This window comes from Takifugu flavidus, chromosome 1 (assembly GCF_003711565.1).
Source record: "Takifugu flavidus isolate HTHZ2018 chromosome 1, ASM371156v2, whole genome shotgun sequence".
In the NCBI taxonomy this organism is placed as follows: Eukaryota; Metazoa; Chordata; class Actinopteri; order Tetraodontiformes; family Tetraodontidae; genus Takifugu; species Takifugu flavidus.
This window is the reverse complement of record NC_079520.1, coordinates 20305782-20330688: the sequence shown is the minus strand read 5'-3', so window position 1 is coordinate 20330688 and position 24907 is coordinate 20305782. Positions and strand designations below refer to the sequence as shown.

At 40.4% G+C, this 24907-nt stretch overlaps 2 protein-coding genes across 3 annotated transcripts; one reads left to right on the top strand and one right to left on the bottom strand.

Annotated features, from left to right (window-relative positions):
• The first annotated feature begins 1760 nt into the window (after nucleotides 1-1760).
• On the top strand, nucleotides 1761-11495 carry hs3st3l (heparan sulfate (glucosamine) 3-O-sulfotransferase 3-like). The gene is made up of 3 exons (XM_057057061.1): nucleotides 1761-2530; nucleotides 10141-10370; nucleotides 10987-11495. Exons 1-3 carry the CDS (start codon nucleotides 2082-2084, stop codon nucleotides 11373-11375), a joined length of 1068 nt encoding a protein of 355 aa, XP_056913041.1. The 5' UTR covers nucleotides 1761-2081; the 3' UTR covers nucleotides 11376-11495.
• A 993-nt stretch (nucleotides 11496-12488) lies between these two features.
• Nucleotides 12489-22334, bottom strand: gsg1l2b (gsg1-like 2b). 2 transcript variants are annotated; one of them, XM_057057332.1, is made up of 5 exons: nucleotides 21866-22334; nucleotides 21107-21154; nucleotides 18608-18760; nucleotides 15277-15388; nucleotides 12489-14715 (listed from the first exon to the last, which is right to left on the bottom strand). In XM_057057332.1, exons 1-5 carry the CDS (start codon nucleotides 22164-22166, stop codon nucleotides 14415-14417), a joined length of 915 nt encoding a protein of 304 aa, XP_056913312.1. In that variant the 5' UTR covers nucleotides 22167-22334; the 3' UTR covers nucleotides 12489-14414. The 2 variants fall into 2 exon arrangements, with proteins under 2 accessions (XP_056913312.1, XP_056913322.1); XM_057057342.1 differs by lacking the exon at nucleotides 21107-21154.
• Nucleotides 22335-24907: the final 2573 nt, after the last annotated feature.

The following is a 24907-nucleotide window of genomic DNA, read 5'->3' as shown; positions in this document are numbered from 1 at the left end:
TGGCTGGATGGTGTTAAGGCTCTCCACTGGATGAATCATGGTTGTAATTTAGCCTGATTACACACACCATTACTTTAAGTCTAATTAGACTGTCACTCAGGTGAGAGAAGAAGACAAATACTCAACTCTGATTCTGGGTTAAAGCAAACTTGCTGCTGAAATACAAGCTCAGACTTGCTGAAAATATTTGTTTTATTTTCAGTTTAGAAGTATTCACACTTCTCTAAGTGCTTAATTTCATGCACAAGATTAATCAGACTGCTTTGGACCCATGTCAACTAATGAATCACCATCAGGCCTCTGGCCCTGACCCTGAGGGTCAGGCTTTTATGGGCGACCACTTCATCACAAAACAATCTGCTGAAGGACTGCGAACAAAAGACACGCAGCCTCCACTAGTGACCTTGCCTCATGATCCGTGGAGGGAGGTTGAAGCGTAAAATAAACAAGAAACAATAAGAAAATTAATGATTTACAGGCAGAACCTTTATTATCTTATAATTAATTCTTCACTATGGTGGAAGGAGGTTATTGCCTTCAGTAGCAAATTTGATGTAATGAGGGAAAGAATGGTTTTTATTATTAAATGTAGGTTATTGTTGATACTGTCACCCAAACATGGCAGCAATTCTGTCCTTTCAAACAAAAGCCCTTGTTTGCAATAGAATCAAAAGAAATAGTATCTCTTCAAAGAGAATTTTTTGTATGTCACTACAAACAAGCACAAGTTACTGAACACACAATCCAGCATGAATATTTTGTAGTAAAGATGCTTTGTTTGGGCAAATTTAATAAATAATTTCGTTTCTAGTTTGAGATGCAGAATGTTTGATTACTGAGCAAAGCACAAAGTTTAAGCCTGCTGTCAAAAATGGATGGCAGATCTGCTTTGTTGCAGTAGTGTTACAGCATGGGTCACATCTGCTGCGGGATAATGACAGGGTAAGCCAAATGGAACATGAAGTATGTGTATTTATGTGTGAGTGGTTGGAAGGGGGATCTAATGAGTCTCCTATGGGCTATTAGCTCTACCTTAGTCCTGCACCGAGCAATAACAAAACACCAACATTTTGAAGCTCCCTAACAGGATGCCGCTGACTGTAAATGCAGGTGATAAAGTGTCCAGTTACGGGAGGAAAAACTTATTTTCACGATCAGCAATAAGAGACATGACTTGACACCAACTGTTCTTTGAGGCTGGAATCAGTGGACTCACGAAAGCCTCTGCTGCTTAATTCTGTCTGACAAATAAGCCAATCATGTGATCAGTGTCAGAGCGTCAGCCGGGATAAACCCTCGTCCAAATGGCCCCGTAACCCTCGAGAGTAGTTGAACCCATTGATGAAAACTCTTTTGAGGACACAAATATTTTTTTTATCTATCCAAATTTCCAAATTGAACATTGAATTCAAGGTTCAGTGGTCACAAGGGCATAGGACATAGGCTCTGGTAAGCCTTATGCATGCGTGTATGAATATAGGATGCATGATGAGTTGTGTAATAACAATGTTATTCATGGGTTATATGTATGTATGTATGTATGTATGTATGTATGTATGTATGTATGTATGTATGTATGTATGTATGTATGTATGTATGTGTATACACACAAACACACACACACACACACACTTCTTCTATTCAGTCTTCTTTTGCAAATTTAGACAATTAAAACTTTATTAGATGGAGCAAACTGCATTTTTACTTTGAGGAAGGGGAGAGAGAGGGGAGAGAGAGAGAGAGAGAGAGAGAGAGAGAGAGAGAATAATCCCAGGCACACACAGAGAGGTCCTAGCATCCTGCAACACTCTGACTCAGATAGTGTTAGCGTGACAGAAAAAGTAGTCGCACGTTCTCGATCGTACAGATAAACATAAAAATCGGCCTCCTAATTGCATATTACTGTAAGGAAACTTTCAATCTGGCTTGTTCGGTGCGCTTCTGACGCGCACCATGACGGTGTCGGAGGACGGTAGCGGTTCCAACTGGCCAGGAGTTGTTGACGGTGTCTCGGCGACATACGGCGGGATGTGAACAGACCCTTTAGATATGGCACCGCATCTCTCCCGGATCACTGAGGGATGGCAGCTTTTCACCACCGCTTCCACCATCATCCAAGCGCCGAGCTGCGTCGGCTCTTCCACCGGGTCACCATCGCGTCCTCTATGAGCATCCTCTGCTTCTCTTTGGTTTACCTCCTCACTGGATTCTACGAGTCTCAGCTGACAGAAAGCTCTGGCATCAGGCAGGCTGAATTCCTCTTGTCGGGATCGGCGAGGCTAAACGAGAGAAACTTTGCCAAAGAGGTCACCACCAGCACGTACAGTGGACACACCGGCCTAGAGGTGAACATCTCTGGTAAAGAACTTATTGCAACGCGGAGGTTACCCCAGGCTCTAATCATAGGGGTTAAAAAGGGAGGTACTAGGGCACTCCTGGAGTTTCTGCGGCTCCACCCGGACATTCGCGCCTTGGGTTCCGAGCCACACTTCTTCGACCGACATTACGCACGGGGACTGGACTGGTACAGGTATGCGCACGTTCCTAAAAGTCAGCAAAGTAACTGGATCCAAACCCTAGGGTCCATTTAAGCAGTGGAAATGTTGAATAATCATTGTAATTTCGATTATTCTCGAAATATTTATAATCGGCCGATTTCCCCCCACTTTCAGGCATTTGGCACGTTTGAAAAATGTAACATAAACCATTCAAAACCATTCAAAACTCCATTCATGAACTTCCTTTTGGACATTATTTTTAATTTTTTTCCCCATCTTATTCCCTTTTTAATGATAACAAACAATCTATTTTACTACTTGTGTTACTACCATGTGTTAAACTCTCACAAATTGTTTTTTTTGTTTTATATTTTGGAAAGTTTAGATATATTTAGTTTTATTATTTATTTAGTTTTTGTATATCTTGGAGGATAAAAGTATCCACGGCTATTTTACAGAGCTTAAGTGACAGTCATAGAGATGCTGCCATCTGCCTACACCAATCTGTCTGTTCATGTGTCTGCGTGTGCCTGCAGTGTGTGATTTATGCGTGTGTATACAGTAGGGTAAGTCAGAGAGAAAGATAGAGGATGAGTTGTCACAGTGCAGCAGAGTAATCATCTCTGGAGCTTTAGCCAGATGTTACTGTTGTCATGTGGCTTTGTTCTCAGCCTGTCCCATGAAAACTTTGGGATACTCTGAAAGCACACACGAGAGGGGACTGACTGGGGGGTGGGGGTGGGGGGGTGGGGTGGGTGAAGCTTTCATGCCGGTCACACTACCTGGTGGATGAGGTTTTCAGCAAAGGGAATCCAGCATTTATCTTGCACCTGTGGGCCTTTGAATCTCTGCAAATATGACAGTTTTGAAATACATCCAAATCTGGTCTATGTGCTGGTGTTAACCAGCTTACCATATATTACAGGAGCTCAGTAGTGACTTTGGCTCAGCTCAAACCTCTTTGGCATGTCAGCAGCAGTTTAACGAGAGATGGAATGAAATAACAAGTATGTACGCAGGCATCCACAGCATCCACAGCATCCACAGCATCCACAGCATCCACAGCATCCACACCTGCAGGAGCAAAGCCCCATCCTGAGCAACATCTGCTGCACAGTTCCTGCACAGCAAAGAGATTATATCACACCGTGTTTGTGGAGTAAAAAAAAAACTTATATAATGAATATATCACCAGAGTTCCCAAAATGTGACCTGCTACCGCTTATAACAACATTAATCTGGCTGTCGTATTTGATAACAATCCAACAAGTAGGTTTTTGCAGTTATCCGTACCACTGTAGCTCAAAATATGATTTAAGCATTTTAATATTGTGCTGGTGTAAATGTTCATGTTCATTTTTAATGCAAAAATTGTGCCTTTATTGCACCAAATTTATTTCTGAATTATTTTAGCTATTTTTACACTCTGCATCTCAGTACAGAAGTTCCATGAAAATAAATACTTTCAGTAAAATTGGTGCGTATTTCAGACTTCTATTTAAATATAAATTAATTAAGTGACTTAAGCCAAAAACTTTCAGCTATCAGCTTCTTTCATAAGTTTTATGCGACAGGTCTGAAAGCTAAAAAGACATCCCAATTGAACCCTCACCAAAACCCAATTCTTACCCCAGCCTTAAAATCATGTTTTAACATTCAAAAATATTTTTAAATTTGTAAAGACCAGCAAAAATGCCCTCACTTGCACATTGTGTCCTCACAAGAACCCACTTGCACACCCCCTGTATGTAAATGTAGAGGAAGTGTGTGAATGGACTACCGAACATGTTTTCACTATAAGTCATGATGTTCAGTATACATTTGTTTGTGTGTTGATGTGACTGTGACACTAGATTGTCAGGTCTTTCCCTCGGGCCAGATGGGGCTCGAGCCACTTGACATCCCTGTCAGTCATGTCAATTGACCCCTGACTTCAGATCACAAATAGGGTGGGAGTTAATGATGTGTTCACTACACTTTATAACACATAGTGCAGACAGTCAGCCTCAGCACAGCCGTAAAGGCCCATCTTGTTCTGGTTTAACCTAAACCTAAGCATATCAAGTTATTACCGTAAGTAAAAAACACGATGATGATGATGCTGATGATTATTATTGTTAAAATATTGTAATAATAAAAACAACAACAATAATAACAATAACCATAATCATATTCACATTCATATTAAATAAAACACAAAAAACATGGGTTTAAACAAATCACAACATTCACACAGTACACCCCTGAAGAGAGTTTTGGAATTTCATTTCTGCATTATTGTGAAATATTACATAAACACAACCTCATGAAGCTTATTGTACGAAGCTATCTATTCTGTTTTAATGGCTCCTTCCTGAAATTTGATTTGATGTTGTCTGACCTCTACAAATGGGCTGGAAATGAGCAGCACTAATGTAAGCTTATTCAAGACAGATTGAACTCAAAATAAAATCCTATTCCACCGTTGCTGCGGGTAAAATTGAAATCACAATCCATGACATTAAGCCATTTTCTCTCTCCAATCATCAAATGCTTTTATATCCTCATATTAGTTTATACAAAGTTTACTGGTGATACAGGGAAGAGTAGCCACCAAATTGCTGTTTTCTGAGTCTCTGTGGCCAGTCCAGAATCTTTAGCATGACCTGCAGCAAATCAGACTGTAACTTTACTACATTCGATGCATCAGCCAGCAGAATTACATTTCAGCCTCCAGAGTTCAATAATTTTATTCTTTTCTCTTTGTATCTCCTGTCCATTAATGGAAATTTGGTTCCTGTCATGGGGACAGCTTTGCGTGTAACAATACCTGCATATGAGGGAAACTGGATAAATCCTTTCCAGTTTTTCTTCATGACTATGTATCCCCAGTACATGTGGCGCTGATTCTCCCCCTTTCCATAACTGTCCAGCATCAAACACTTCCAAGAAAAGAAAAATTACAAAAAAAAGAAACTTCAGAAGAATTGCTGTAAAGATTAGAGGAAATTAGTTTATGTCATTTGATCCTTAATGAAGTTGCGAATTCGACTAAGAACTTATGTTCCATTTATTGCTATCATGTTTTTGAAGAGGAGTTAGCCATAATTTCATTTATTTCTTTTTCATTTTTTTCCCCACAACACTTTTGACTGGTGCTATTTCACTGATCTGTGGCTTGCTGCCTCTGAATGTTTTATGATCACTGAGTCTTGTGTCTTTTTGAAGATTTGTTTTTGCTTTTTGCGCTCATTTTCCACTTATTGTGCTATTAGAATTCTTCAGAGTTAAGACCTACATATGAGGAAAAAATCTGATTACGCAATCCATAAAGGCAAAAATTAAATGGAGGGTCACTGAATTAACAGTGCAGTTGCACACACTGCTTTTTTTCATTAACCTTATAAACATTATCAATCTTTCGCTGAGCAGCTCATTGAATAACATTGCAGTTAGCTTCAGTAGTAACAGAGATCAGTGATACACTAATGGTGTTTGGAGGAGAGATTGGGGGGAAAAAAACACAGCGATGAAGCCTGGAGATGGACTGGAAATTTCCTCCTGACTGTGTTGTCGAGCGATCGATAGCTTTATCTCGTAGCTCTGACCTTGGTTTGACTCCAGCATTAGCGCGGTTAGCGTTGGTCAGCTTGGCTTCTTTTACAATTAGCAGGAAGCTTTATCCCACACAGGCATAATCTCCCTCCGGCCAAACCCAGGGCCCACAGGGGTCACGTTACACAGTCCCTCTATGCAGCTCTGAGTGCATTAAAATTGCTCGGCTGGAAATTCACATCCCTCTCGTGATGGTTTCCTGCTGAAAGATGACATGACAGGAAGAGGGTAAAAAAAAGGGGGAATATAAAATAAAGATAAGTGAGTGCTGGGGTGAGCTTGAGGTTAAAGGGTGAAGTCAGTGTGACCACAATCTCGCACATCTTCTCTGACCTACGGTTCAACCTGGGGTGGGAATGGGGGGACGGTGGCTGTCATCAGAGCTGGGTCTAGTCTGTCTGTAAGGCTATTCTGTTTAGCACAGACTGAGGAGATAAGTTGTACTATATTTTCGAGTTATTGTCAGATTTATCAATAAATTATTGACGCTGAGTAACTGGAAAGGCCTAAGATGATCGATATTTGCTGCTTGTCAGCACTTCTAAGAAACTGCAACGCTCACCTTTCTATTTAACTGAAATGAAGTTGGTTTTCAGTTCAGTTGCACGTTTTTTCAGAATAATCAAATATCTTTGTAAAAAGATGGGTTCTGAAGAACATGAATAAACTAATATTGTTCCAACTACTGAGAGTCAGCTGTTCTGATTCATTAGCAGTTCCTAATGAACTCATTACGGGAGGCTTCTAAAGTCATACCCATACATTGACGGCTTTGTGCTGCCATGACACAGCACATGGTGTTACTTGTGTTTTTGCGTTTGTACAAAGGAATATAATTGCCATGCAAATCGAGGCGGATCGGCTGCCAAATCCATTTGATGTTCACTGCGATTCAGCGGTTGGGAATTTGTGACATGGGCAGATTTTTAGTGAAATCGGATTTTGTTGAGCTTTGGGCTTGTACGCTTTATTCTCACATCAAAGTCATTAAATGTTGTGTTTTTGTGGGGCTACATAACGATCTGTGTCGTGCTCTGTGGGTGCAGGTGTGTTTTGTCCAGCCCTGTACTGTACTGGAGGTGATCACCATAAGGCCCAGACTGGTGGGGTGATTTGGTCCTCATTAAAGTTTTCCCCCAGGGATTACAATGTGGAGGTAGGGAGGAATCTGGGGCCCCTCTATGATGGATGTCTCTGGGAAATGGACAGGGCACAACCACAATGGACCGAGCCCTTAATGCTCCCTCTATTGAGGAAATGGATGAGTGGCCCCTAATAATACACAGAAAAACACACTCATGCATTCATACAGACAAATACATGCCCAAATCATATAAGTACCCAAGCATGCATAATTGAGAGTTAATTCTGAGCTTTTGATTGGCTATGTTTTCACATTGGATGAAACCTTAAAGACAAACAAACCAGGTTTTTGACACCCCCCCCCCACACACACACATCTTTTTATTTGACACCCCCCAAATCCTACCTACTGCATATTTCTATATAATTAACATATAACATGCACATCAGACAACACAGCGTGGTGCTGATGGGGCTCCAGAGGCTCCCCAAACTCCAGCTGCCAGTGTCAGGCCCAGCTGAGGCCCAGTGCCGGAGTACACACCTTCTTTCTTCATGCACTTAATACACATGCTCCCCATCACTTTCTGATGATCACCACCCAAACGCACCTTTGCTTGTTTGCCCAAAGCCCCCGCAGGATCAATAGCCAGTGGCCTTGGCCCACTGTTTGTAATTCACTGCCCCTGGGAAGCAGATCACAAAAGAGGTTCCTTTAAGGCAAAAAGAGGCTTATATTAAGCTGCTGAATGATCCCCATGTTTATCATGCCGGATGTTTGATCTGGCTCTCGGTGAGATAAATAAGCACTGTACGGACGTTGGTAAGACAGTGTTTTAAAAGTGCCGATTCATTGAGCTACCTTTTTTGTTGCTACTTTAAACCTCCAGTCCATCACTTCACTCAATCAATCTAATTTCTATGATAAGAGCTGATAAGACATTGGTTTTATCTCATGATTGATGATATGAATCCTAGAAACGAAGTATTTCACTATTAAGCAAATCTCTTGACAAGTGATGTAAAGAAATTAATAAATGTTTTAGACATTATAGATACTTGATAGATGAAAAATTGTATTGCATTATTAGTGTCTTCCTGTAAATAAAAATATACGTGCACATATTTTCATTTGTGCTGAAACTAATTGCAATGTGTGCAATTTATACATTCACTTTCAGTAATTTCAGCATTTAAGTTATAGTCAGTATGTTCTCATATTCAGTTGGGTGATTCAGAAATGGTTGTAACTTGATGGCATTTTTTTGGTAGAAATGTTATAGGTCCATTTCAGTGAGACGACATCACTGTTACTCAGAATAAATCAATATTTGATCTAAGGCTCAAAGGACGTTTCTTTGCTTATCACGGAGGTGTCCTGTTGTCCATTTTTAACATTTTGGCAGATGGAAGCACTCACCTCTGGTTGAGCTATTGATGGTATTTCAGGAATGTCTTTGTATCTACACACTGGTATGAAAGCGGTGCATGAGAAAAACATGTATACGAGAATCATATGTGAGCCCAAACCTGCTTGTCAGTGATGCCCCTGTAGGTCATATAGCAGGAGCATGTCTATAATAGATCCTGGCTTCTGATGGTGTTCTCACAGATCTCTAATTAGGTCTTTGCAGTGAGGTAATGGTACTGGACCATCCATAGATGCACTGTTAATGGCACCCACCCCTTTCATTTCAAAACACTCTAGCAAAAGCTTGAAGACACTCTCTCTCTCTCTCACACACAAACACAAACACACACACACACACACACACACACACACACACACACACACACACACACACACACACACCCCTCTGAGAGTATGTGCGTGTGTCATGCGCGTGCGTGTGTTCCAGACTGTGTGGCACCTCCTGCTCAGGGTATTGGAGTTAAAAGGGAAGTCTTTATGCAAAAGTGTTGGTAAGTTCTGCCTCACACTGATCAGATCAAATGAAATCAGCACATGTGTGCTGTGTGTGTGTGTGTGTGTGTGTGTGTGTGCGTGCGTGTGTGCGTGCGTGCATCGGATTTATGAAGTGAGGCCGGCTTAGGGGGTGGGGGTTGGGAGGTATATTGACAGGGGCTTGTGTTACAAGCTCATCTGAGACCTGAGCCAATACTGATCAGAGAATCCTTTCCTCATCGCTGTCAGAGTGTCTCTTCTCTGTTGTCCTGCTTTTAAAGAGTCGTTACTGCTTGGGAACATTGTTATTGACACTTTAATAGGGGATGACATGGAAAAGAAAAATGCATGACACAGCAAATCAAGCTGAAGACTTGAAGACTGAAGGCTGATTCAGAGCTGCTTTTGCGCATGCCTCCGAGCAGACTGTCAGGTGTGAGGCAGGTGTTGCGGCAGATGTCCCAGAGTTCCCCCAGCCGGTCCTGTGGGGCCCTCTGGAGTCATTTATGTCTAAACGAGTCCCATCTGTGGAGTCTCTGCTGTGGAGGTGCAGAGGTGAGCAGAACTGGAGCAACCAGAATGGTTATAAGGCTGCTGCCCTGTGTGTCTGCATCACAGGAGATCTGCACACGGTGTTTGTCAGAGTGACTAATGAGATGCAGAGAGAGAACAATCATGCTTTATATTTCATTTTATAATGTTTAAAAACAGTTTTCAAACCACTTTTACTTCAGAAAACATGCTGATACATTTAGGATCTTTTTAACCTGTTTATGTTTGAATTATGAAAACATTGCAAGACAGTGGTTCACAACTGAATTGACTTGTGTTCACCTGGAAATGGATATTCTGTGGACTAAAGGAGAGTCTTCAAGACAAAAGCAAAAGATATTTATAGGGTTTGTGAAACTAATTAAGTGAGCACATTTTAGGGAGTCCAGGTAGAACCAAGACACTGCCTTCTCATTGTCTTTTCTTAATTCTTATCTAAAAAATTCAAACATTTGCAAAACAAATTATGATGTCAGTTGGCATAAAATCTCTTTTCCTGTACTGCAGGGGTTTGATGCCCAAAGCGCTGGATGGCCAGATTGTGATGGAGAAGACACCTCGCTACTTTGTTACCGTGGAAACGCCGGCACGAGTCCACGCCATGTCTCAAGATGTGAAGCTAATTGTGGTCGTCCGTGATCCCGTCACCAGGGCCATATCGGACTACACACAGATCATCTCAAAGACCCCCGACATCCCTCCTTTTGAGAGCCTGGCCTTCAAGAATCAGAGCACAGGTACTGAGGCTGCTGCTGTGCGTTGCTTGTACAGACGGATGAAGTGACAGTGTCCCGAAGCTGAAGCCAGACCACGACCTCTGAAGGAGGGCTGCAGAATGATATACTCATATCCCCCAAAATGGTTTCTACCATGGCGTAGTTGTGGTTTCATAAAAAAACTGTGTAAAATATATGTGTAACTGGCTTTTCTTCCTTTTCTCTTCTTATGTTATTGTGTATCCTCTGTTTTTCAAAAGTCACTTTCGTTCCTATTAGTGGTGTGAACATAACCACAATGAAAGTCCCGGGGGAATTTAGTTGCCAAAGGAGCCCTGGGGGGGTTGCTTCCATCTTCTCCACCCAACCCATTGCAAAACCATGTAACGACAGCTGAGCTCTCCTACATACCGGTTCCTGGGTGGTTGACGTCACCAATGCAAGAATGATCTCAGAATCATCATCAGCAGAACGTCCATTTTGCTGCCAAACAGTTTGACACCAAATAACTCAGAAATAATGAGAAACTTTGTGGGGACTGTTAAGATAGGGAAGAAGAATTTTCAAGGTTTTGTTTAGACTACATGGTTGATGAGATAAAGATTTATCCTGTTGAAACCTCTGTTCTTGTCTCTAGGTCAGATCGACGCCATGTGGAGCCCACTGTGGATCGGTCTGTATGCCCAGCACCTGGAGCGCTGGCTGGCCTGGTTCCCCAAGACTCAGATCCATCTGGTCAGCGGTGAGAAGCTCATCTCTGATCCATCAGGAGAGCTGGGCAAAGTCCAGGACTTTCTGGGTCTCCAGAGGATCATCACGGACAAGCATTTCTACTTTAACAAGACGAAAGGCTTCCCCTGCCTGAAGAAGCCCGAGGGCAGCAGCAAACCTCACTGCCTGGGGAAGACAAAAGGGAGGACACATGCTTTCATTGACCCCGAGGTGATGCGGCGGCTCAGGGACTTCTATAGACCACATAACAGACGCTTCTATCAGATGGCGGGCCAGGACTTTGGCTGGCAGTGACCCATTGTGTGGGGCTTGTTAGCAATGACGTGTAGGAGCCATTTGTTGAATGAAATGTGAAAACTGGTGCAACATTTTCTTGTCAAAGATGTTCTATTAAAGTTTCTTCAGTAAGTTTCACTGAGGTATCTCCTTCTATTTTCTACAGGCCATTTTGTCCTCCTCCACATGTTTCAATAAACAAGTGCTTTGAGGTTTCACAGACCTTCTGTTGTGTTCAGAAATTAGTACAATTCTAACCAATGATGCATTATTTTAAATGAACCTGCACCACACAAGCAGACATACATTTATATACTTATTATTATATACTGTGCTAACAAACCACTAGCATTTGGTTCATATCCCTCAAATTTCATAATTCTGTGCCCAATCGGTGAATATAAAATCAAATAATGAATAGTAGCCTCCAAGTATTGAACAAGAAGAAAAGGGGGCTCAGTCCTTCAAGTGTGTGTGTGTGTGTGTGGGGCGGTGGGGGGGGCTCATATGAGCTCAGATTTGACTGAGTGGTTTTGTACTCTTGAATAATGAATGTGGGTGAATGGCTGTAGAGGAACTGGTGTGGATCAAAGCTTAAGTTAGCATCCGACTGCAGCCTGATCCTTCTTGCAACTCTAGAGAAGAGAAGAAAACATTGGAGGACGACCACAACAAGTCGGATCAATGAGAAAAGGTCAGCCTGTTCATGGTCATTTCTGTGAATCATCCAGTTTTGCTGTGCCACTGTGAGAAGGCCTGTTTACAGGGTCATTTTCAGTTTGCATCTATTCACTTATGCATAAAAACAAAACTATCTTTAGAATTTTGTTGTATATGTCTATTATTTTTTCCTGCTCTGTGCACAAGGTCTAATTAATTCCTATTTTAATATCAAGTTAATATTCTTATTAACTAGACATTAGCTAAAATATCTATTATAATAAAACTGTAGCATTTCAAACTTTACAACCCATTGAAGGCTGATTTTATGCCCAAATATCAGATCTAGAATTTTATTTTGGACGATAAAAGAAATAAAACATTCCTGGTTGAGCTGTAAGCGGCGCTTCAATAACATCATCCTTGGAAAATACTGCCACCTTGTGGACAAAACCTCAGATCTGGGGAAAGTCACAGTTAAAAACGAGTTAATTTATTATTATGAGTTTTCTTCCCCTCTGGGAATAATATGTTTTCATATAAATGTATCTTATATCAACACATTAGGTCGTGATAATGGCAAAAATGATAACCACAACAAAAGTGACCAAAGAACACTACACAAAATGGGCCACTGAGTCGGACACACACAAGAAGATACAACAATCCACACATCAGCATATGCTGATGTCACTGGAAACAGTAGAATTCATAGTAAAAATAATAATAATTAAAAAAAACACGTTTCAGTTTGCGATAAAAACACGAATACATTTAGAATATACATTTCCACGAGCACTTGTAAATAACAACAATCATGGTCTGCACTTTTCATAGTAACATTTCTGCGAAGAAAAGCACTCAGTTATCAAGTAAATGTCCTGCTAGGAAACACTTCTTTCCTCGTTGACTTTTGGCAGTTTGCAGAGACGGTTCCTCGGATCCGACTAAGGTTCCTCGAAAACAGTTAATGGGGAGAGAAAACCACGTGGCCCTTGTGTGGGGGCAGTGAGCAGAGAGCATGCTGTTTAATCATGCTGCTGGAAGTCAAGGCACTCAGCATGACCTTTAAGACATTCTGTACCCTCACATAGCTATGGTTCACGTGTGTATAGCGTGCCCTCGGTTTCCATTATTTTGCTTTTTCCAAATACTTGGTGAATGTTGGGGGGCACCAAATAAGTCCAGATAATATGGAGCATAACTTAAATGCTGATGCTTGACTGATGTTACAATAGTTACCACCTCAGTTCAAGGTAAGATGTACGGGTGTGATATTATGGGGTGACCACCTCTGATCACTCAGATGGTTAAAAATTAGCCCTGCCCTATGACGTTAATAATGTTTTGAATTAAGAAGTCCATCTGTTAGTAGAGTGACTACAATTATGAGGTATCACTCACGTGGCCCTTTCTGTCTCAACATTTAATTAAAGCCTCCTAAACTGCTTCAGTGTGGCTCCTCGCTCTGCCATCCACTCCCAATTCTCTCCAACAACATTTCTTTTGCTCCTCAGCTCTGATGAAAGTGTGACAAAGCAAAATGAGACCTAAAACATTAGCATATTTGTACATTTTTCTTAGAAATTACAATCCGACTGGCAGTGAACTGAAATGAGCCAAAGTCATTTTGTGCTACTTCCTAATGGAGGACTGAGGCAACAGTTAGATTTAGCTGTTCAACAAGCTGTATTGCTAATAGCCTTAAGTGTAGAACCGGCACTGATGCTGAGACAAGGTTGGAAAACCTGTTATCATTTTCTCTGGCAGTTCACCATTATGTGAATCTTTTTTTACCAAGATTTTAAGGTTACTGCAAAATCCACCTCCATTAGAGGCTGTTTGTCTTCATTGAGAAGTTAAAAATCTTCAAATGTTTGCTTTAACAAACTCCTCAGCTAAATAGCTGGCTAAGCATGCTAACTAGCTGAATATGAGATAAACGAAGATAAAATAAGATAAAACTGCATTCCTATGGTGACTTAAGTAAATATACATGATGTGTCACCTTTTTCTTGTGTTATTTTAATTTTTAATGTTATTTTTAATAAAGGATATATAAAAAAAATCAAATCAAATCGAACCCTTCAAGGTTGGTTAAACTGACGTTGATGCCTTGAAATACAATTTCGTTGCAGAACCTTCTGAGAAGGTTCCAGATACAGCCAACTTAAAATTTGTCCAAAAAAGATGATCACATTCTGTTTTTAGTCCGGTGTTTTTGTCTTTCCCTCTTTCTTCTAGATCAGCTAGACTGGCCTTGCTACACATTATTTGGTGCCGTTCAGATTTTTTGTGGGGGGGCTTCCAACCATGGTGAGTTATTGTTTGCTGTAACTACTTTATTGAACCATATGGAAGGTGATGATATCCTGGTGATGCTACATGCTTCCTCCTCTAGCAGTACTCCTCCCCCTGAGGGTCAGGCAAGTCATTGAGGTCCATAAAGAGGGAGGAGTTGGAGAGTTTGCGACCATTAGATGAGAGGTCCAGAAGTTCCTCGGCAGTGCTGGGCACAGAACTGATGTACATGTCCCACACCTGCTCAGGAGAGTCCAGCTCCAGCAGCTTCTGCTTGATCTTCAGGTTCTTCTCAATATTTCTGCGCTTGTGTTTGAACTCCAGGATGGTTTTGGTGTAGCGGTTTATGGTGGTGACTGAGGAGACCATACAGGCTGTGAAGGAGCTCCAAGCCAAACTGAGCAAAGAGACACAAGATTGAGGATAAACTGACATAAAAACAATGTTCAAAGTTATTCTTACTTGGAAGATAATGCATCTTTGTTTACCTATCATCAATGTCAAATGTCAATGGGGTATATATCCCCATTTGTTTTCTCTAACTTTATTTCCTTTAATCTCTGTGGAAGCAACATAGCAGCTCGCCAATAGGGTAAATTTTGGTCTCAACCGAACAAACTGCTCATTCCTAATTAGTGCCTAAAATCTTTGGGTGAACTTTAGCAGAGATTTACTTCCTCTTTGTCACGCTCCATTTGACAATATGGAAAGTTCTCTCAAATCTATTAAGCTTTTTACATCTTCAGAGTTGTCACCTGTGCTTTGGTAGTCACCTTTATTAATGCTTTCCTCACACAATCCCTCCGTTTATCAGCCTGCTCTACCCATATTTACACGTGTGCCATACTCCTGATATAACCCAACAGACATAGAGGACTCAAGGTTCAATCAAGACACCCAGTATCTGGGTACACCAGGTATACTTGAACACATGTACTGCAGCTGTCTGTGAACTCACATGTAGGACCAGCTGTAGTCCCATGTTTGAGGTTTCCAGTCCTCTGGGCCCAGGCTGACAGTCAGCTGGAAGGCTGTGGTGAACATCATGTGGGCCACCATACCCAGTAGACCTGAGACAGCGAGATTACATTTATTACATTTATTTTTATAGCGTAAAAATGTGATCAACTTAATATGTGTGGGTGCCAAGAGTGTATGAGTTTTTTGTTGAACTCTCTCAGTAGCATATTTTGGGAACAGAGCAGTGTAGATAACGTAATCGTTTGACAAGATGTTAAACCGATTGCATCACAGCATCTGTTATAGTTGAAGGTTTCCTGAATTTGTTGCCAAAGTCATCAATAAATGTAGTAACCTTAACAATTTATAGCTATAAAAAGCTGTACTTGTATGCCATATGTACAAGACCTTTACCCTGCACTGATCAAGCAGGTCAGGTTTCTGCAGGTCCACATAATTAAATAATTCATCCATGAAATTTGGTCCTTTAGATGTATGTATTCCAGGATTGTCAAAGTGCAATAAATCAGAAGTTATGGCCTGTTTGGCCATTCATGCTTAGCAAAAACAAATAACAAATAACAGTAACCTTTAATCATGTTTTTAACGTCAAATGTATTAACAAATACTCAACTGCATTTCATATATAACCACTAGAGGGCAGTGTCAGGCTGTAAAAACATGTTTCACTACATAAAACGTTCACGTTTTTAAAAGACTCCATGGCAAGCATTATTCTGAATATTATTTTAATGCTGATGTTTTAATACAAATTAATCAAGATTCCTACAAACTGAATTAAATTTTTAAAAATAAAGATTTAATTTGTTTGCTTACAGAGGTCTGTCTCATCTGAGGCTAAAATAACTGCCTAATGATCTGCCAAATAATCTAACTACATTAATTTTGGGCCACAACTTTAGGTGCAGTTCTTAATGAAGTCAATAATCCGAATGAATTAATAACAGCAATAATTTGGATGAGCAGAGTTTCTTGAACACCGTATGAAGAGAAGGATCTGTTGTCAACAACTGCACAATCCCTGGCTCATCTGAACAGTTTCCTGATATTGTGAATGTGGAAGCCTATGAGATGAGATGAGATGATGCCTATGAATGTTTTAAACAGGCACTGGCTTTGGAAAGTTTGTTGACATCGAGTCACTGACATGCTTCATAAACTCACTCTTGCACCAAAAATGAAACTTCTTCCCAGGAGGAAATCAGTCGCACCCGAGCAAGAGGCTGCAGCTTTGTTCACTTTCCTATTTATGCAAAACAGTTCTCATCCACCTTCAGAGGTGTGTGCAATAAAAGATGTGCTTGAGTTCAGGTAAAAGTTAGAGTAGGCAAAACAGGAGCTGTGGTGAAAACATTAAGCTGGGTTCCACTTCTTTTGGTAAGAAAGCATCAGTGCAGGGCTGAAAGATGGTAAACTAGTGCTTTCTGTTGTGTGAAAATGTGGGCAACTACATAAAACAGTGCCTGGAGCTATTTTTCTTTTCCTATCCTGTTGGGAGGATCCATTTTGAAGGGCAGCTCCCCGCCTTGCAATTGTGTGCTGGGACATATTTTATTCATTACAAAAGACATCGGATAAACCTTTAAATCACTTTCTTTCCTGTGAAAAAAAAGTGATTTAAAGGGTCTCTCAGAGATTCTCTGTTTCATTTACTGAAGAGGCATCTGCTGATTAAAGCAAACACAAAAAAGAAACTCATATTCATATTTCTGTGATGTTTATGTTGGCAGAAGAATATGTGAAGCCTCTAAAGTTCACAAAGTTGGAGCTAAAACAAATACAACTGCAGTCAACTGTGGCCAGTTCCTCAGAAGTAAAGAAAAGCGATTGAATTGACTTCAATTTGACTTCAAATGGCAGTACTTTCAGACTCCAGAACCAAACTCCAGAACATTGCAGCTTTTTTATTACATTATTTCCAGTCAAAGTTAATTGTTCCTTCTGGTAATCTCTCTCAAAAACCAATTCAGTCTAGGTTTAAAGGACTTAAGCTTTAACACAGTTAATAAGGAATACAAACTTCTGGTTACAAAGGGCACCTTTGGAATCGGATGCTAAATGACGCGTGATGAATGAACACATCAAAAAGGGCAGCTGTTATGTACAGAACATTACTATTAATACTACAGTGCAAATAGGTGGAGCATTTTTACACTGGGTCATATCATCTCTGCTTAATGTAGAGGAACCGAAAAGCCATAGGGCACTAATGAGCAAGTTTTATAAAGTTTCAAAGAGATTAAATAAGTGCAGGCTTGGCCTCTCTGTGGCTTCTCACACCGTTTAGATCAAAGCTTAGCTTAGGTCTCAAATCAAAACAACGCTCAGGCTCAGAGCATTGGTGTAAATCAATATGTGGCCTGGGGGCTCAGCCAGGTCTGTATATTCAACATGACCTGTGTTTCTGAGAAATGTCTGCTGATGCTCCTCAGACTAAAATATATCTGTTGATCTCAGGATTCTGGGAAGATGACAATAGACCCACGGATTGGAACACATCGCTCCATCTCCTGGGAAAGTGATTGAATAAACCCTGGTGATGCACTTGTGATCCTAAGGGCCATTTTTTCCAAAAACCCACAGTCATGCGTAAATGTGTTGTCATGTGCCAGAAGGACAGACAGAAAGAGCAGTCTTGTTCTTGGAGCTACAGTGACAAGAGAAGCAAGTACTCCGTTGTCGTAATGTCTTGTCTGCTATAGTGCAGGTGTCACGGCTACATATTCTTAGGATAAATGCTGTAAAAAACCCAGGCAGCCTCCATCGTAAATGGAAACGATGAGAAGAAGTCAGGGATTGACTCATAAAGCCAGGATCTAACATCAAATAACCAGGGGAAAAGTTGCTGGTTGGCTACAGATAAATGCCAGAAGATAGACGGCAGAAGAATCAGAAAAACTAAATGAAAATTGTATTTTCTTAAGTAGGATTTCTCACTGATTTAATCAAGTGCCTCTGGAAGGAAAATTTTAATCAGCTGAAATTCTGTAGTTTTTTGTAATGAACAAAGCATTTATTTGATCACTTAGTGAAGATAAGATCCAAACTGGCTAATTATGTCTACTGGCTTACAGTAAGCTTACAGAAATAAGAAAAAATAGATCGAACATGTGCAATGCAGTGACATATAAGAAGAGGATTGATTTTCTGTGCTGCATGGACCTGGATGCAGACATTTGAAGGACAATTGACTGGACAGAAATTTATAATGTCAGAAAAGTAAATTTCGCATTCATGTTGTGCCTTTTTCTTTGTCTCTTTGTCTCTACACATCAGAGAGTTGAAAGATCATGTGAGTAAAAAGTCACCTGAGAGCACAGTGAATATGGCAGCGAATGCGTTGAGCTTGAGTCCATCGATGACGTTGCCGAAGTGGCAAACTTCTATGGACATGAGGATGCCCCCGGTGGCCAGCAGGAGGATGTACAGGCACTCTGCCACGATGCACAGCCACAGCACTCCTGCATATAGAACAGGCTGGGTTAGGAAAGGCATACACATGTGATAGAGCAGGAGAGGAGACTTGAGTGACTGATAGGTGGAGTGGACTGGATGGGAGGGGAAGGTTAGGTGGGGGTTGAGGAACAGTAAACACGGGTGAGCAAGGACAAATGGAGAGGAAGGCGAGACCATAGAACCTGCCGCTGACCTTCACAGTCAAAGATAGAATACAGGAGAAGCTCAACATCCAGGGACTGGGCTCAGTTGTGCCTTAGTAAGACAAAATATCCTCATATTTTAATGCAAGCTGAGGTCTAATTACACATAATTCCCAGGGCAGGTCGTTACCCTGCTCTTAATTAATCATGAGGTGGACAAAAGTAATATGCCTGTATCACCAAAAATATCCATGCATTAATTATAAATACACCCTTATCAATCAACTTTGAACGTATTCTCTTAACCTGCTGTAAATTGAATTTTGAGTTAAAATAGTTAATTAATTTTACAGTAGGAGTAGAAAAAAGAAGAACTGGGGAGACATTCCTTCAAACATCTGCTGCATACCAGAGTGCTTTCCTTAAATAGATACTCAAAGAAGGATTTTCTACCATAGTAACACCTTGTATTCTATCTCTCATGTATGGGGCATTTATATTTTAGGCCAGCAATGAAGCCACATGCCTTTGATTAATAACAAAGAATGGAAACTGGTGACATTTCTAGTGGATAATCAAATTTAAATGGATTCACTTGAAGATTTTCTTTTAAGATTTAATTGATGTCAGTTGTTATGCTGTTTATTCCAATGCATTTTGCATCATTGTTTTTCTGCTGTAGTGATATCAACAAGCCAGTTAAAATAATTCCCCCTCTGCGTCATTCTGTTCATCCACATTTTTATGTTCACTTTGCAAATGTCAGCATTCTGACTCAGCTACTTTATTTACAGAATTTATGAATAAATGATTAAGGTTATTGTGTGAACATTTCAAAACGCACGTATTATACTCTGTGGACAGTATTTCTGCAGAAAATAAAAGAAGAAAACTGTTCTAAATTGAGAAATTTGACATGATCTTTTTGCATCTGTGCCATCAAATGATGGCAAAGGCCTTGCAAAGAAAATAGCCAAACAGTCATTTACAGACAGGCCTGTTCAATAATCAACAGCAAAATATACTTTGATCGACAGCCTCTAAATTTCGATATAGCTTACCTGTCAACAGAAAAGAACTCTAAATGGAACTCAAACATTGCACAAACGTCTGACTCATGGAAACAAAAAACAAGGAGCTGCTGGAGAGAAGAGGTAAGAGGAGCAAAGTGCAACAAAGAACGGTGAATGCAAACTCAAAGTGACAATTCTGATTATTGTGTCCAATGCTGAAAACAGGACTGGGGAGATGGTCTGTTTGAACGCCAACACAGCTGACTCGCTCAGAGGATGATCTCTGTTCAGTAATATGACATGAAGCCCTGCGACGAGCTGCGCCCCTGAGACCCCTGAAGGGAAAAGCGGTTGAAGATGGATGGATGGTATCATAAGCTCTGTAGGCATTACACTTCCACAGCATGTTGCAGTTGAAATGCATCCTAACGTGATGATCAGCTGACAGTCATGTGACAGGAAGTGATTCAGACAGCCATTGCAAAAAGCTTGATTTCAATATCACACAAAATATTATTTGACAGTTTAAAAGCTGTAATAATGTGTCCTATATGACATATTCAGTTCTGACCATATTTCTTGATGAAGTCAATATAAAATAGAGGGTACCTTTGTGTTGTTAAGCAGAAAAACTGTTGTGTTTTCTTATTTTCAAATAAGAAAGAAATTTACCACTAATGCCCAATGTGAGCTATATTGCTCATCTTTGAAGTCTGTATCACCTCTCATTTTGATGTGCACCTGAATGGGTTAAATTTCAAGTTCAAAGAAATAAAAGTCAGTAGTTTTGAAAAACCTTGCTTCACTTGTAAATTAGTTTCCACTCATATCTTGATTTTAATTGATTTTCTTTATTATGTTTTAATAAGTTATAAATGTGACCTAACAAAGGTAAAGGGCAAATATTAACCATATATATTGTTTATACTGCTTGTAATTGGGATAAGGTAAACATCTGTTCAGTATTTTAACATAAAAGTGTTTGATTGTGAGGCATTAAAAGCCACAAAATGCAACGGGTCCATCAGACCCACAAACACTGGCTGAGTAACAACAATATGAACATCACACAAGGGTTAACCAAATTTTGTTTAGCACACATTTCACCAACAATCCCGTAAGAATGTGCAGAATGTTCAGGGTGATGAGATGATATTGCACAACAGCATGTCTGATCTTTGACTGGGGTTCCTACCTCTTTCATTCGAAGGGGCAACATAAAGGAAACTTCTGCATTTTTCACCTGAAAAACATATAAAGGCATTTCACTGTCACTCTGTCAACAAGATGTTGCAGTGTTCTGATGAGCAGGTGCTTAATCTGTAATCCATCATTTCTCCAGTGAGATGTAACATGACTCACTTTGTATGACAGAGAGGAATCGCCTTTTGATCCAATCACCAAACCTATTTCATTTCTGTGAAAGCTTTCCTATGTCTCTCAGCATGTTGGTAAGCTAGCCAGAAATTCTACAACCAGCATAAGCATCTGTGGTCCTTCAGAGATATTTTTGAACCGCACAACTGTTTCAGTATCAAATATAATTTGAATTACTTCTTACTAGTGACCCTCATGGTACTACCTCACCGTTAAAAAAGAAGCAGCTTCAATTTACACTTTTAAAAATCATAATTAAGAATGAGTCTTGTTATTAAAATGAAGTGATGCACCAAATAAAGTCGGAATGCAGTTTTAAAATAATCTTAAAAGATTTTGGATTTGTTAAAGTTGCATTGTTTCGGTGATCAGATAACAAGTGCTCGGCGACGAGGTGTTACCGTGGGATTATTCTGATCGGATTTTTGATCAGAATTTCAGATTATTCTTTACAGGTTTATTCCTGAAATCATTTTTGAGAGCGGGATTAGAATTGTGGAGTTAGCCCCCGCCGGCAGTGCCTCGCCGCGGAGCGCCCCTTTGCGCAGCTCTCGTCCCTTCGCCTTCACAAACTTACCGGTCATGTTGACGTTCTGTTCGCAGGAGAACCAAATGCCGGTGTGAAACTTCCTCATCACGTACTTGTCCTCGCCGGTCTCCCAGATGTACTGCACCAGCCGCGTGTCATTTAGGTTGGAACTGTTGAACCTAATGCAGAACGACTGCTTGGTGGTGACCGGGCCGGTGCAGAAAGGCTTCACCACTTTACGCGTACCCTCGCACCAGTAGCTGGTGGTGAGAGCCGACACGGCCAGGAACAGGGCGACAAAGTTCAAGGTGAGCGCCAGAGATGCTCTCCGCTGCCGGTCTATCCCCATGACAGAGGAGTGAAGAAGTCGGATTTAATCCCTCGCCTTGGATGACACAGGATTTTGGTGACTCTTCTTTGCTCCTCAGATCATCATAATCCGGTTAGTCCTTTAAAAATAACTGCGGCTAATTACAACTGGCCTGTGCGCTGGGTCTCTCACATCTGCTGCTCCTTCTGCGTTGCTGGAGCTATTATGCTGTGTGCTTCTCCCTCCCCCCGTACCTGATACACCCCTTCCTTCATCACGCACACTCCTCTTCTTGCTGGGAGCGGATCGCATCCGATCGCGTGAACTTACTTGCTTCTTTGCTTGGTAACACTCAAAACCAGAGTTACTAAACTGAGATTTCGGTATTTGAACATACATCCAAACAGATCTTATTTTCCTCCTCAGCTTGAATATGTTTTCGCTGACATGAATACTCTATATGTTGTGTGAACATCTAATGTAAAATTGAATTTATCAACATTTCCACTGTAACAAATGTCATAACCATCTGTATCCAACCATCTATGTGAACATATGCACAGGAATAAAGATCTGCCTGTGTTATGCAGAGATGTTGAATGCAGAATAATCAATAGCTTAGGCTTTTTTTTGGACCATTTGCAATGGAAATACACCAATTTGGGATCCAGTAAAATTACAACAGATTGTCTGTGAATAATCCAAGAATCTTGCTCTGTGTGACACATCCCTTTTATTCTGATTTATTTTTGGAAAGGTCAAACCACAATAACTGGATGCTGCACCTCTTAATGTGCTGAATGTGTTTTCTAAAAGCATTTTCTTGTTGTTAATGGTAACATGAAGAATAAAACTCCGACTGTCCATCATTTTAATGATGCTCAGATGATGGACTTTAGATGTGTCTGGCAACCATTAACACAAATTAGCTTTCATACTGGTCTGTGAATAGAACTTTATGTGTGAATGGTATAAATAATTGGTGACATCTTATCACATGTAAACACAAATGTTCCTTTATGTTCTGAGTGTCTTTACTAACTGTTTTGATATTCTGGGAACGTGCTTCTCATCACTTGTGTCACCACAGCAGCCATAATAATGATGAAGTCATTTATCCATCACCACAACCCTTTGAGCATCTGTAAAACACAACTGCAAATGTCCTACACATCAGTACTGCTGAAATTTGAGGTCCCACTGCAATTATGTTGTCCCATTTAGGACCTGTGGTGACAAGTTTTTAGAATTGACTATCCGGCTGAGTAGTTCTGAACGTCATCACAAAATCACACAATACAGAAAACCCACAATTTTAGGTAGAACAGAAATTTATTTATAAGTAAATTTAAAGTTTTGTTAAATGGAAGAAAAGGGATGCAACTTGAATTGAATCTAAATCTAAATTTTTAATCTAAATAAAAAATAAACATTTTTGCAAATTTACTCTGCCAGTAACCAGAAGTACCAAAATAAAAGCTCATGAGCTTGTGTTGTGTCTACAGAATCAAATGACAAATTAAACGGAACATATTGTGGAAAATGAAAATGTATACATTTAATATCATGATAATAACTATCTAAAACATTCTTCTTTATTTTGCCATTCATTTCTATATGTCACCAATCACTTCTTTTTTGCCACTGTACTTGTTGGTAGCAAACTTGGCAACACTGACAGCACTTTCTTTTGGTCAAAAGAGATCCGTATTCTCGTAGCAACAGTGACACAGCAACAAAATTGGTCAATGAGAAGCTCATTCCAGTCACAGCAGTCACAACTGCCCCATTTCATTACAATAAAAATGACCCCACATGGATTTTTCCCTGATCAGTTCAATAAGGAATACATCTTTTAGTGATGAATCATTATTTTCAGACTTGGATCGCCACCGTCTGAGATGTGTACACCTGTCATCAGTGTCATCAGTGTCTTTTTCAGTACAGTAGCTGAACCAATTGGATGACAAATATTGTGTTTGCTTTTGTTTCTATCTAAGGCATAATTATACTTATCAAGGGACAGTTGGCAACCTGAAAGTAGTAACCAACGAAATGTTGCTGTTATTGCTAGAGTGAGCTGCTTTACAAATGGAACCCCATATAAATATGCCTGATTGTTATATCTTGTATTCTTTTTATTCTCCATGGAGGCCGATGATTCTTTGTGCCAGTTTTATGACGCCTGTACAAGCTTTTCTGTCTGCAATATCTCAGCAAACTCTTTACTTTCTCCCATTGAACTAAAGAAAGATTGAACTAGGCTTGCCTCCAGATGATGCCTATTTAGAGTCCTTAAGAAATGCAGCCTCTGCTGAGACTGCTGTTGTGTTGGTATGTCATGCCAGGATGTCTGCCACATGTACACCAAAAAAAAGGAGTCTCTTCCAACAGGGTTTATCTGCACTGGGTCATGGGCTGCTCTGTTCTTCCAGGCCATCACCATATTCTTTGTTTTACTGGTGTTCAGCAAAAGGTTGACCACTGAACACCAAGTAACCAGTTTCTGGACGTCCTGTCTATTTGCTGTCACATCAGCACCACAGATGAGAGATGAGACCCAGTAGTGTGGTGTTGTCGGCAAACTTGACAATGATGTTTGAGTGATGAGGGGGGGAGGGCACACTTATATGTGCACAGGGTCAATAGGAAAAGACTCAACTCAATTCCCACACGACTTCCCTGCAACAATATCACCCTTATTAGCCTTAAATGTCCAGAACATCCATTAGACCTCACCCACCCACCAACCCACCTGCTAAAAAAAAATACAGCTGTCA